Raw genomic sequence first — 14,595 nt, 5'->3', positions numbered from 1 at the left:
CACCCAAAATGTCTTCTGAAATAACAGTTTGATTCTATTTTTTATGTCTAAAAAATGCCTGGAGTCCAGTCTTTGCTTTCAGTCCCTCCCTTCCTGGAACTCAGTATCCAAGCATAGAACTAACCAGTTGTGCTGACAAGTTAAAAGACACTCTAGATCCTGGGGAAGGGAGTCAAGAAGCCAGGATACAAGACCAAGTACTTTATTATCTCCCTGCCCCCAGAATGTAGATTAAGAGGTTGAGGTGAGATTGGGGAATGACCTCAGGTCTCTGACATCCTTTGGAGAGTCTCACCTTCTGGCAGAGCCATTGTAATGGGCTTCCGCTCAAAATCAGGAGTGCTGCATCCTTCTGGGATTTCATCCACCAACTGTTTAATGGTCACCCCAGGAATGGAGGTCTTCTTGAGAGGTTTCCCTGGGGAAGGAGGAAAGGAAAATAAATTCACTCCATCTTCTTCCCTGTCCTGGATTGTTTGGGTTTCTCTACATGACAGTGTTCAATACTCACATTAAGATCATTTTATGGGATCATAGATTTAGAGTTGGAAAGGAATTTAGGAATCATTTGATCCAATGCCCTCTTTTTTTTTGCAAGGCAATGGGGTTAAGTGACTTGCTCGAGGCCACACAGCTAGGTCATTATTAAGTGTCTGAGGCTGGATTTGAACTGGGGTATTCCTGACTCCAGGGTGGTGCTCTATCCACTGGGCCACCTAGTTGCCCCCAATGCCCTCTTTTTTACAAAAAATTGGAAAGATCAAGTGATTTGCCCAGAGTCACACAGGAAAAAGAACTGACATGGGAAAGGAGCACTTCAGAAAGGCCCTGAGAAAAATTGAACTTTATTCCTCTATTATCTTTTTTTTTTTTGGTTTTTGCAAGGCAAATGGGGTTAAGTGGCTTGCCCAAGGCCACACAGCTAGGTAATTATTAAGTGTCTGAGACCAGATTTGAACACAGGTACTCCTGACTCCTGGGCCGGCGCTTTATCCACTGCACCACCTAGTCACCCCTATTCCTCTATTATCTCTAAAGTTGGGCAGCTAGGTGATGCAGTAGATTGAGCACTGGGTATGGAATCAGGAATACTCATCTTCATGAGTTCAAATCCTTCCTCAGATGCTTACTAGCTGTGTAGCCTAGGCAAATCACTTAATCTTTTTGGCTTCAATTCCTCATCTATACAATGAACTGGAGAACCACTTCAGAATCTTTGCCAAGAAAACCTAAATGGAATCATGAAAAGTTGGACACGACTGAAAAAAATGACTTACTGATCTCTAAGTCAATCTCCTTAAGACTCTCTGAAATAGTCTGGACCAGAGAGAACTGAATTCCTGTCCTCCTACCAATCTCTCTCTCTCTTATTACCGTATATTCACTATGATTCATTGTCCCTTGGGAGAGAAGCCCCTTTCTTCTGCCTACTCAGTGTAACTAAGGAATGAGCTTAAGAGGCAGCTTACAAAAGAGTATTTTGGGATCACCAGACAATTGCTAGTAAAGAAATGTGAGGGTTAGATGCAGACCATTATCATAATGCTATTTGTGAAGAGGCCACGTGATGGCAGTGGACTTACCACAGCAAAAACTTGGGTTTGAATCGCAACTCAATCACTTACTAGCTGAGTGATCATTGACTTTGCTTAAACTCAATTTTCTCATCTGTGAAATGGGGATAATGATACTGGAACTGCCTACCTTCACAATAGTGTAGTAAGGAACCAGTTATGTGAATGTGAATTGCTACTGTGAATTCACAACACTGCCACTCAAAACATGTCCTTCATGTGCTATTAAAGAGATTTTCCTGTTGAGGATCTGCTGACACTTTCTCATTCATTTCAGCAAACATTTAATCTTTGCTACCTTCAGATTCTGAGCTCTGGGCACAGGCAACTCAATGGGTTAGATGCTAAGTATATAAGGTGAAAAAACAACTAAGTCTTTGATTTGAAGGACCTTATCATCTAGTGGTAGTGAAGCAAGAAAGGCATGTAATCATAATATATGTTTATATTAGATATTGGACTGCATATATTAGAATAACATTATTACTACTACATATAATGTATATTATAATTCATTGCACATTATTGTACATTTTATAACATATAATATTATAATGCATGTTATTATATATTATATAATTCTCTTATAATACAATATACATTTTTATGATAAAATAATATACTCCTAATATATATTTTATGATAAAATAATATGCTCTTAATATTATATAATATACAAAATGTATATGAGATGACCATATATATAACAGGATGGGATATACAATATGTGATATACTATAATATAAATGATATATTATTACATAATGCAATTTAGTATAATAGATATAATATTTAGATTATTATTTGATGATAAAGCATGAATATATAATATTCTACATTTTCTATTTTAATGCATTATATACAATATTATTTCTATATAAATAACCAAAATGTTAAGTACAGAGGAGAACTCAGAGCATCTGGAAAGATTTGAGCAAGGAGAGATTATGAATAAGTTTTCATGAATCAGGTGATCCCCTACAAAGTACTGCATGAATATCAATGAAGTTCATTCTGGGCACTGGAGGCAATATGTGCAAAGATACAGATGTATGAGAAAGCTAGATGAGCTGGGGGAATAACGAAGTCTGATTGGCCTGAAATACAGAATATCTGAAGGTGATTGGTGTGAAATAAGGCTGGAGTGGTGGTCTAGAACTACTAACTTCCCCCTCAAAAAGCTTATATTCTGCTGGGGATGGCTGTAGATAAAGAACTTTCCTGGACCTGGGTCCAAGTTCAACCTTTGACAGCTATTGGTTGTGTGACCCTGGGGAAGTCATTTACTTGGGACTCTAGAAAATTCTCTAAGACTATAAATCACAGAAAAGATGTCCATCTGCATTGGAAGTCGGGGTTTACTCATCCGAGAATTCCTTGCACTAATGTCATCTCAGATCCAGGCCCTAGCCCTGACACCTGTAGTATCCATCTCAAGAAGCAGATCAGCATAGTGGAAAGAGGGTCAACTTTGAAGTCTGAAAGAATTAGGTTCATGGTTGACAGATAAGGATCCTATCAGCTCTAAGACTATGAATTAAAGATGAGCTTCCTCTTTGCAAGATTGGAGAGTCCCTCTCAAAGAGGATGAAATCATGACCAATCCCCTCTGCCCAACCTTTAAAAAAGGGATTCATTCTATAGGATTGATTTGAGGAGAGATCTCCTCATCCCAAATGTGAAACACGTGGCAACTTTTTAGAATTGCTAATTTCTACTTATATCTCTCAGGCTCCACCTTGGTTTCAACTGCTAACCTAGACTCATGAATTCTGTTCTCTTCTTGGCATGTGTTCTCAGAATGTTTCTTCCTACCACCAGTCCAGGCGTTCTTCCCTTCTCTTCCTCCACTATGGAAAGAGATAAAGTAGTGAAGAGTTTTCTCTTACCTGCCATGGTGCTACTTCTTCCACTGCTCTGCCTAGTTTATCTTCTAAGGGGCATCACCTGTGTAAAACAAGGATAGACTATTGTTTGTCTGAGATACTGTAAAGAAAATTCATGCTTCAGATACAGTGTTGGTTCTAGGTATCTCTGAATTCCTTTCCAGTTCCGAAGTTCTAAAGTTCCATGTCTCTAACATTTACATAGGATCCCAGAAGGTTTGCTGTGAAACATCAATCTTTATTTGGGAGGGGTGGAGGCAAGTAGACTATGAGAAGAGGTTCTCAGAGTTTTACGTCATGGACCCCTTTGGGTCTGGTGAAGTTCATGGATGCCTTCTTGGAAAAACGTTTTCTAATGCATAAAATTAAATACATGGTATTACAATGGAAACAATCATACTGAAACATAATTATTAAAAAATTTTTTAGGTTTTTGCAAGGCAAATGGAGTTAAGTGGCTTGTCTAAGGCCACACTGCTAGGTAATTATTAAGTGTCTGAGGCCACATTTGAACTCATGTACTCTTGAGCCCAGGGCTGGTGCCCTATCCACTGCACCACCTAACTGCCCCTAAAATATTTTTTTAAAAATGAGTTTACTGAACCCCACTGCTGCCTTAGCTCAGTGGTCTGGCCTTTTAGAGGGGGACCTGACTTTCTCTGAATGGAGTGCTTATTAGAAATGGGAGAATATGAGCTGGCTAGGTAGTGCAGTGGATAGAGCACCGGCCCTGGAGTCAGGAGGACCTGAGTTCAAATCCAGCCTCAGACACTAATAATTACCTAGTTTTGTGACCTTGGGCATTGCCTTGCAAAAACCTAAAAAAGTGGGAGAATACAAACTCTAGACATTCAGAATTTCTCCAGCTGTTTCACAGTCAAGTCCTCTCTTGACTGGGAAAGTGATTTTTTTCATGGACCTCTTGATTCCTCCCCCACTATGAGACTCCCCTCGGATAGAATGCAAATCTTCTCCCCACCCCAGCCTGGAATCTTCCAAATCCACTACCCTGTGGGAGTCTCTGATTCTTGGCAGATTTGAACTGACTTTTGGCTCAGGGACAGTTTGACCCCCATAAATCCATCTACTCCCAACCTGTGATCTGTGAATTATAGTGTCAGGTGTGAATAAGAGCATTTCCTACCATCACCATCCTCCTGCCTCTTGTCTCACTTGCCAGGGGTGGTCACATCCATCGGAAGAGTAAAATAACAGATAATTCCACTTTCTGAAACCCAAATGAATCTCCTAAACTGAATCTTCAAAAGGAATGATTTTGGAATGAGATTCACTAACTTCCTTTGAAATTTTCCTTTTTGGGGAAATACAGGATGAGCATTGCTTTAGGGGATTTAGAATAAGAACCCTCACATAAACCAAATTTCCATTGTGATTGACCTAATGTCAATGAATCCCAGTTGGAGCACCTGACAGATTGTTTTGAGACTCCATTTGCAACCCAAGAGTCTAACATCAGATCAAAATTCAAAATTTCCTGTGTCAGAGCTAATTCCTCCACCAGAGGAATTTGCTATCTCCCCCAACTCACTTTTCCTATCCCTGTGCATTTTTCCCTTTTGTCTTCCCCAACAGCACCCCAAGCAAGGTCGGCCATCTCCCACAAAATGGTCGTTGTCCCACTGCCATCCCTGGAATTCCAAAATGTGCCAGTTGTTCTGGCTCACTGCCCATCACCACTAGGAATAGAGTGGGAGGGGGGAGTGAATGGTGGGATAGTGAAAAGGACAGCAACCAATTAAGGAAAAGTCCATTTGGTTCTGGGCTAGGGTAGAATGGGTGGGGGAGAACTAATCCTGCTGGCTCTCACTCTGATATTACCCCTGCAGCAAACCATTCCCATTCTAACCATCCTGGTGAAAGAAACAATTTTGATAGGTGCCTGAGAACTACAAGTGAAAGAAGCATGATGCCATTAGCATCATCATCACCATCAAAAGAGAATTACTAAATTCCTAAACTAAACTGAACATAGTGATGTACAATATAATATATAAAAAGATCAAATTCTCTTCCATCTCCCCCCCTTACAACTATTAATACAAGGATCTCCTTAAATGGAAATGGGGGGAGAGGAGAAGGGAAGAGGGTGAATATACTATCCTAGATCCACTGTTTCTGTTTTCACCTCCTTTAGGAACTAGATCATGCTCCTGTTTATTCTGGATTTACATTCCCAAGGAGTATAGCTAGGGCTATGAATCAGGGGAAATGATGAAGAAGATATTTTGAGAGCTTCAGAGTAAAATATTCACTTAATTCTTCTGGTAAACGGGGCAACTGAGACCAGAAAAAAAGATATGAGTAAGGAAGAGAAATAATTGAATTTTCTCCTCAAATGCTTGGTCCCAAATTTAGGGGAAAGACTCAATCCACCCCATTCCTGAAGGATAATTTTACCTGGTCCCACACATATCTTCTGATTCTATCCCATCCAGACTCTTCCTAATTGGATAAAGTATACAGAATCTGCTCAGTTTTCCTCCAGGATTCAGTACAGGAGAGCACTCATGTTTGGGGTGCACACAAGCACCTCTGAGGTCATTCCAACCCCATCTCCACTCCATCCTGAAGTCTCACTTGTCCTTCCATTCCAGCTAGGGCTATGACTGACACTGATGAGAGACAGGGAAGAAGAATCAAACAGATACTTCTCCCCTCAGATCAGCTATACAAGTAATTAAATCTTGACAGTGAGTCAAGGCTTCTTCCCCTTCCTTGAAATCACTTGCCTGGGGAAAGTGAAGGAAATTTTTAAAGCCTAGTGGACCCATAAGTTGTGGAAGGGAGACTCTATGGTTTCCTGTTATAGGCAAGAGTCTCTTGAGGGTTTCTGACTGATCCACAGAAGATATACCATTCCTTTCAACCAGGTACTAGTGGACGAAAATAACAATCCAGAGTAGGAAGATTGCCTATTTCCCTATTTTTCTATATGGAATTTTTAAATTTCTGAGTCGACTCTTAGGTCAGACAAGGAGACATCTTCTGTGTACAAATACCTACTTTGCCATTGGTCTCCTTCCCTCAAAATTTCTTTTTGAAGATAGTTTTTACCCTCTCCCCAAGAGGGTATGCATATCACCAAAAAGAAACAAGCTTGGAGTGAGCTACTCTGGTCACTCCGAAGTTGCATATATTGCACTGAAGGTCTCTCACTGGAAATGTTTCTTCAAGAATCTCAAAATTACCAAAGTGGACAAAAATGTGCCGTATCAAAAAGCTGACTAGCAAGGGCGTTCGCTACTGGTTTTGATAGGATGGTGGGGACGCAACACTAGCAACTTATCCCAGAGTAGCAGTGCCTTTTTCAGAGTGGAAAATTGGGGATGTAGGGGCAACAAGGGGGAAAAGAGCTACTTCTTACAGCTCTCCTGTCTTTAGCCTAAGTATTTGGTTAAAGAATCAAGAGACAAGGTATGCCCAGCTTACCTGTGCCCGTGATTGACTGACTGCTCAACAGGCTTCCTGCCTGCCTGCTGTTAGTGCTCTCTTCCTTAACCCCAGCTGCTGTTTCTTGCAGGAGGCTCAGGGCTAGACTGCTGACTAACAGAGAGGGGTAGGAGATGTAGGTCACAGAATTCCCCCCCCTCCTCCACCCCTCTCACTTACTCCTGCTCTGCCCTTCATCTTCTTCCCCACCCCTCCCCTTCTCCCAGGCAGGGGAAAGGCTGACTATGCCCGTCCCCCCCATACACACATACACACACACTCACACATACACACATGTGTACGCACACAACACATACACATACACACACAACATACACATATGCCACTACCACCACCAAATATACACCACACACATCACACACATCACATACGTACAACACTCTACTGAATCATTCTCCTATTTTCTCCTAGTCGTTTCAGACTTTGATTAAAATATTTTATTTATGAAATGTGAATTAGTTCAATGTTCATCCTAGTTATCCTTTGGGTGGTGCAATGGCATATTGTCTGCTTCCTGGAAGCCTTGATTCTTCTCTTGGCTGGCACTGGGTTGGAAGGGGTGGGAATTGTACCAAGAGATTCAGTCACAACCCTCTAGATGAGGGGTTTAATAAATGTATCTCAATATAATTGATTTCTTTTGTAGACATTTTTGAATTATTTTAGGCATTTAAAGACATTCTGAGAAATGGTCCTTAAATTTCAACAGACTGTCAAAAGGATCCATGACGTAAAAAAGGTTAGGAATTCCTTCTCTAGAGACTCCCAAACACGTGGATAAACTCAAGTGGATAAACATGGAGAAACCAAACAGAAATAGATTCAAAAGGTGAATCAATTTCATGGTCAGATATATAGAAAGAAATATAGTCAATACATAATCAATAAAGGTATGATTTTATAGTAAAGTGGTGAGGTAATGTGTAGGGAGAATGGGAGGGAGAGGCATCCCATGGCCATTTGAGTGAGTTTCAGTCTAAGGAGACTTCTTGGAGGAGGAGGAAGCTATTTGAATGATGGATAAATATTCACTTCAAGCAAGCTCAGAGTCAGAGTATGGCATTTGAAATATGTGCCATAGTTTGAAAAGAAGGCATGAGTAGGAGGTAGAAATTGGGAGTAGAATGATTGAGCTTCTGTATATTTTTTCCCCTCTGGAAGAGTAGAAGAGACAAACTGAGGTATAAGAGAAATGAAGTAAGTCCATCCTGTATTGGAAATTTCCAGAAGACAGAGATCAAATAATAATAACAATAATAATAATAACAATAACAATATCTAACATTACATAGAATATTAAGGTTTGTAAAATACTTTATAAATATTGTCTCATTTAGTTACTATGGAATAGGACTATTTTTTTTCATTTTATATACAGGGAAACTGAGTTTGGATGAAGTTAAACTAACTTCCCCTGGGTCACACAGCAAGATTTGAACTCAGATCTTTCTTTCCAGCACTCTAGCCACTGTGCTACCTACCTGCCTCTGCAAGGCTTCCCAAAACTTAAACAACTATAATAAGAATTATAGAATTTAAGAGATCATCTAATATAGAGATCTCAAGACAAGCAACTTCCCAAGTCATAGCATCATAGATTTAAAATTGGAATGGATCTTAAATCAAGCAATCAATCAACAAGTTTTATTAAGTTTTCACCAAATGCTAGGCACCCTGCTAGTCAGATTCAACTATTCTTCTCTCAATAGGCTTAAAATTCACTGAGAGAGCCAAAGATGTTTTCAATAAAGTAAATATGTAGATCTATAATGGCACACCTCATTTTATTACACTTCAAAGATAATACATTTTTTACAAATTGAATATTTGTGGCAACCCTGCAGTGAGCAAGTCTATTGATGCCATTTTCCAACAGCATTTCCTGACATCATGTCTTTGGGTCACATTTTGGTCATTCTTGCAATACTTAAATCTTTTTCATTATTATTATTATATCTGTTATAGTGATCTTTGATGTTACTACTGTAATTATTTTGGGGCACCATGAACCACATCCATTTAAGATCACAAATTTAATTTATAAATGTTGTATATGTTCTAATCGTTCCACCAATGGACCATTCCCCCTTCTTTCTCTCTCTTTTCACCCCCAATCCCTGAGAAACAGTAATATTAAAATTTGGTCAATTAATAACCAACCCTACAATGACCTCTAATTGTTCAGGTGAAAAGAAGAGTCAATTGTTGGGACAAACTTCAGTGTCTTATCTCAAGAAATTGTCAAGTTGCCTAAACTTCAGCAAACACCACTGGGTCAGCAATCATCAACAATGAAGCAAGATCATGCACCAATCACAAGATACAACTTGCTTAAAGTTCACATAATGGTAAGTATTTTTTTTAGGAATAAAGCATTTTTCAATTAAGATTTGTATATTTTTTGAAAATATTATTACAATCAAAGCAATCCATAGTCATATGAAAAATTGCTCCAAATCATTACTTATTAGAGAAATGCAAATTGAAGCATCTCTGAAATACCACCTCACACCTCTCAAACTGGCCAATATGACCAGAAAGGACAATGATCAATGTTGGAAGGGTTGTGAGAAATCTGGGACACTAATAGATTGTTGGTGGAATTGTGAACTCATCCAACCTTTCTGGAGAGAAATTGGGAATTATGCCCAAAAGGCAAAATGTCCATACCTTTTGATCCAGCAATACCACTACTGGGTCTATACCCCGAAAAGATTATGAAAAAGGGTAAAAACATCACTTGTACAAAAATATCCATAGCAGCCCTGTTTGTGGTGGCAAAGAATTGGAAATTAAGTGAATGTCCTTCAATTGGGGAATGGCTTAACAAACTGTGGTATATGTCTGTGAAGGAATACTATTATTCTATTAGAACCCAGGAGGGATGGGAATTCAAGGAAGCCTGGAAGGATTTGCACGAACTGATGCTAAGCGAGATGAGCAGAATCAGAAAAACTTTGTACACCCTAACAGCAACATGGTGGTGATGATCAACCTTTATGGACTTGCTCATTCCATCAGTGCAACAATCAGGGACAATTTGGGGCTGTCTGCGATGGACAATACCATCTGTATCCAGAGAAAGAATTGTGGCGTTTGAACAAAGACCAAAGACAATTACCTTCAAATTAGAAAAAAAAATCTGTTATCTTGTAATTTTGCTATCTCATACTTTATTTTTCTTCCTTAAGGATATGATTTCTCTCTCATCACATTCAACTGAGATCAATGTATGCCATGGAAACAATGTAAAGACTAACAGAATGCTTTCAGGGGGCGGGGAGAAAGAATGGAGGGGGGATTGTAAAACTCAAAATAAATAAAATCTTTCTAAAAAAACAAAGCAAGTTGCATGAAATGTAGATTCACAGCTCTTACAGATTCCTCTTTTAATGTTCTGTTTTGGTATAGAAATGTTCTTTTTTGCTCTTTAAGAATTCAAAGTTAAAAATAAAATTTTATTTAAAAAATATTATTATGCACTAAATAAATTACAGTATAGTGTAAACATTTTATATATACTGGAAAACAAAAAATTCATGTGACTTTCTTTATTGTGATAGTCTAGTACTGAACCTGCAATATCTCTGAGGTATACTTAACAAAAGAATAGTAACACCCAAAGGAATAGAGAAATGATTTTTGAAGGAGGCCATTCTTGAGTTGAGCCTTAAAGGGAAGTGACAGAGCTGAAAAAGAAGGAATACTCTAGGCAAGGCAGAAATCCTGGCAAAGGCATGTAGATGATAGATGGAAATGTCAATTAAATAGGTTAAAGGGATGAGTGTCTGAGGGGAGTAGAGAGTAATGTTTCATCAGCTTAGAAAGATAAGAGTGAAAGGCATCTGTGTTCAGTTTTAAAGGCTTTAGGGAGCCACTGAAGATTCTTGAGAATAATGAGAATTCTTGAGAATAGTCTTCTAAAGTTGGGCTTACTATTTTTTGTGTTAGTTAGTAGTTGTCCTTCATAATCAAAAAAGGCCCTGTCATCATTTACATGATGGCATGACTTGAACATTATATTTACTATAATTAGGGGAATGATGTGCAAAAACATCCTTCTCATTGCCTTTTCCAGAACAATTATCCTGCCATGACTTTATTTAATAAGAAATGGGTCTTCTAGTGATAACCTGGAACCCAAGGGAGTCCTTGGCTTTTCTTGGATTTGGGTTCCTTTCTATCAACAAGGTATCATGGTGCTCCAGCCATGCCAAGAAAAGCACCAGTATATGATTTTCAGGCAAGAAATTGGTGACAACAATTTGGTAGGAACATTTGGACAGTGATCTGGACCAGCAAATGAGGTTAGAATTCAGCTGATTTAGGAAAGCAAGAGAAAGAAAATTCCAAAGTTTATACCCTCAGAAAGATCCCAGGATACCTTTGGGAATATAACCATTATGATGAGCTTCCCAAGAGGGAAAGAATTCCCTCCACAAAGGGATCCTTAGCAACCCTGCCATTTCTCCTCCACATACTAAAGAATGTATGTGTTTCCATTTGACTTGGAGAAAGTCAATAAACAGAACTATTGAATTAATTCTCTAGGAGTTTCTGCTGAAGATTTGGTCATTAAGTATTTCTTGTGTAGTAGATGCTTTAATCAAGGCATCTGGGTTCTGTTGTTGATTCAGTTATATGAGACTGCTATCTCAAAAACAGGCCTAGGGGCAGCTAGGTGGCACAATGGATAGAGCACTGGCCGTGGAAGCAGGAGTACCTGAGTTCAAATCCAGCCTCAGACACTTAATAATTACCTAGCTGTGTGGCCTTGGCCAAGCCACTTAACCCCATTTGCCTTGCAAAAATCTAAAAAAAAAAACAACAAAAAAAAAAAACAGGCCTAGACAAAGAAGCCAAAAACTGAATTCTAGTATCAGATCTGCTGCTTACTAGCACTTTATTTTTCTGGGCCTCAGTTTCTTTAGTAAATGGGCATAAAAATGACTGTCCTGCCAACCATAAAATTATAAGGATCAATAGAAACAAAAAAAGTATAGGTGCTTTGTTCTTCTCACTAAATTGTTTTGCTTTGGAAAATAAAGTTATTCTTCATTTTAAATATGTGATTTATGTTTTCTAATAGATTTATTTTGTAAAAGGATTAATAAATTTATATTTTAAATTATCAGTTTTAGTCCCTAATATGGTAAATATTAATAAAGTTGGATATAACTCACATAAAATAAAAGGTCTCTGAGAAGTGCTCAATCATTTCTAAGAGGAAGAAGTACCGATATCAAATGATTTGAGAACCATTGCCTCACACAATGGTGATCAGGCTACAATAACACAGGAATGGAATCTCAAACTAGCAACTTTATAGTCCTGCTCAGCCATGCATGCTTTAGTTATGTCACACCCAGGTTATTGTGTTCAGTTTGGTTACCACACTTCAGGAGCAACATTGATGAATTGGAGCCCATTCAGGGAAGAGTAAATAAAATGGTTTGAAGATTAAAGACAGTACCAAACTAGGGCCATTACTTAGCTATGGAAGACTCAGAGGGACATGTTAGTGGCCTCAGATAGTTCATGGACTGACATATGAATAAGAGATGGGACTTGTTAAGCTTGACCCACAATGGCAGAACTAGCAGCAATGGGTTGTGGATAAGAGACGAGACTTGTTCAGCTTGGTTGGAAAGGACAGAACTATTATCTCTTATCTATATGTCAGTACTTGTAGCAAGGTAGATTTAGGATTAGGGAGGAAAATCTCACAATCAGAGCTGTCTAGAAGTAGTCTGGTCTCCATCTAGAGAAGGTGAGCTCCCTCCCTCCTCCTTTTGGTCTCAGTTTGCACCAGTGAGCCGGTTTTACACTTTACACAGTGATTCAATTTTACACTTCAGAAACAGGCAAACATTACAAATTAGGACTTAGTTTGTGGATTTGTTTTATTGATTGTCTTAACTTTAAAAAGTGAAGGAGAAGGGGCGGCTAGGTGGCACAGTGAATAGAGCACCGGCCTTGGAGTCAGGAGTACCTGGGTTCAAATCCGACCTCACACACTTAATAATTACCTAGCTGTGTGGCCTTGGGCAAGCCACTTTAACCCCATTTCCTTGGGAAAAAAAAGTCTAAAAAAAGGTGAAGGAGAAAATATCAATAAAGTAAGTTAAGTTTAAAGTTGTCTCAAATGTTCATTTTTTGGGGGGAAGGAGGTCTATTTACTAAACATTTACTAACACCTTGCTGGTTCTCTTTTACCTAAACAAATGCATGTATTTGATGCTATTCCTTGCATCTTCAAATGGACGTTGGACAGTCCCTTGTTAGGGACATTGAGGAGGATGGAGTTCCTTTTTATAGAATTTGATTTGGAAGAACCTCAAAAATGATCCAGACTAACTGATCCAACCAGATGAATTCTGATGTCCCTTCCAACTCTGAGCTATTATAATTCCCCAAAATTCAAGGACATGGGTCTCAGAAAGAGGGGAAACCTTCTCTGTATATAATACAATATATACTATGGGGTAATGGATCATTGAGGCTCGAAAACACCTGTGGTTCATGAAGTTGGTTTTTTTTAATATAATTTGATCATTGTAGTTCAGTTTAATTATTCTCTAGTGTTATTCACCAGCTAATAGTGAGATGATGAACTCAGAATACAGATTAAGACATAAATTGTATTGGACATGGTCAAAGCTAGAAGTTCTTTTGTTTTGCTTTCCAAATAGAGTCACATGTACATGACTTGAAGCAACTTGAACAACTACAGAACAGCACAGGTTTTATTTTTCTTTCTTTTTCAGTGGGGAAGAGAGGGAGAGAAAGTGGGTTTTTGTTCATTGAAAAAATTAAGTCAAATTTTAAAATTAATATTATTGGTTTCCCTCATAACCTTATGTGATTTTATATATTTCATTTTATACATTTAAAAACCTTATTATGAGAAGGTATCCAGATGTTTCACCCAACTTCCCAAGGGGTCCATGACACAAAAAAGGTTAAGAATACTCTAATTTTGACCACACTCACTTCCTAGTGGCCAGATCTCATGGCAATGAGATCTTCTCTGGAAAGGTCACCTTCCCCAGACCATGGGTTTTTTCCTTTTATTACAAGATGTGACTTCTTTTTTCTGACAAGACTAATTCATGGTTCTCCATTCTTCCTCCTTAAGCTTATACAAGAACTGTCTTTTGATAGTAGCTTCAGTGACTTTTATTGATGGGTTTTTTTTTACTTTGTTCCTAAGATTCACAGGCTTTGCTTCTGAAAAATAACCTTTTCCCTTCCTGCATCACATCACTCTTCTTGATGGTTGCTTGAGCAGCAAGTCTGTCTACAGATATGTTTTTCCAGACCTTCATCTTGTGAGACTGTATTAATCAGATGGCTCAGATTCTCTGGGTCCAACCCAGCAGGGAGCACCAGGCTCTTGTCTTTCTCACCCCATCTGTAGTAGAACAAATTGACAGCAACCTGGATCCCACAGAGGTTTAAGAGGTAGAAAGAGACCTTGTAAAACTAAGGAGATAATTTCACACTTGTAAAGTTGGCTCTCAGCACCAGAGGGAAACTTGAGTCTGGAATCAATGCTATAAACCTAAAAAGGTCCCAGGCAAGCAGACTTAAGGGGTCAGCTGGCCAGTGCGAAGCACCATGTGCTCTGTGTCTGGTCATCCAGGAGGAGATGAAGGGGTCAC

General features: G+C 38.8%; 1 protein-coding gene across 1 annotated transcript in view; it reads right to left on the bottom strand.

Annotated features, from left to right (window-relative positions):
* The window catches only part of IGFN1 (immunoglobulin like and fibronectin type III domain containing 1), a 40,128-nt gene extending 32,470 nt beyond the window's left edge, over positions 1-7,658 (bottom strand). Inside the window, exons 1-3 of the mRNA XM_074220897.1 lie at positions 7,643-7,658; positions 6,911-7,024; positions 296-418 (exon numbers count right to left, since the gene is read on the bottom strand). Coding sequence (XP_074076998.1) covers positions 296-418; positions 6,911-7,024; positions 7,643-7,658 — 253 coding nt within the window. The remainder of the gene's footprint in view (positions 1-295; positions 419-6,910; positions 7,025-7,642) is intronic.
* Between the last annotated feature and the right edge of the window lie 6,937 nt (positions 7,659-14,595).

Source organism: Macrotis lagotis, chromosome 2, assembly GCF_037893015.1.
Source record: "Macrotis lagotis isolate mMagLag1 chromosome 2, bilby.v1.9.chrom.fasta, whole genome shotgun sequence".
NCBI classification, from domain to species: domain Eukaryota; kingdom Metazoa; phylum Chordata; class Mammalia; order Peramelemorphia; family Peramelidae; genus Macrotis; species Macrotis lagotis.
Note: the sequence above shows the minus strand (reverse complement) of the source record. Positions and strands in the feature narration are given on the sequence as shown.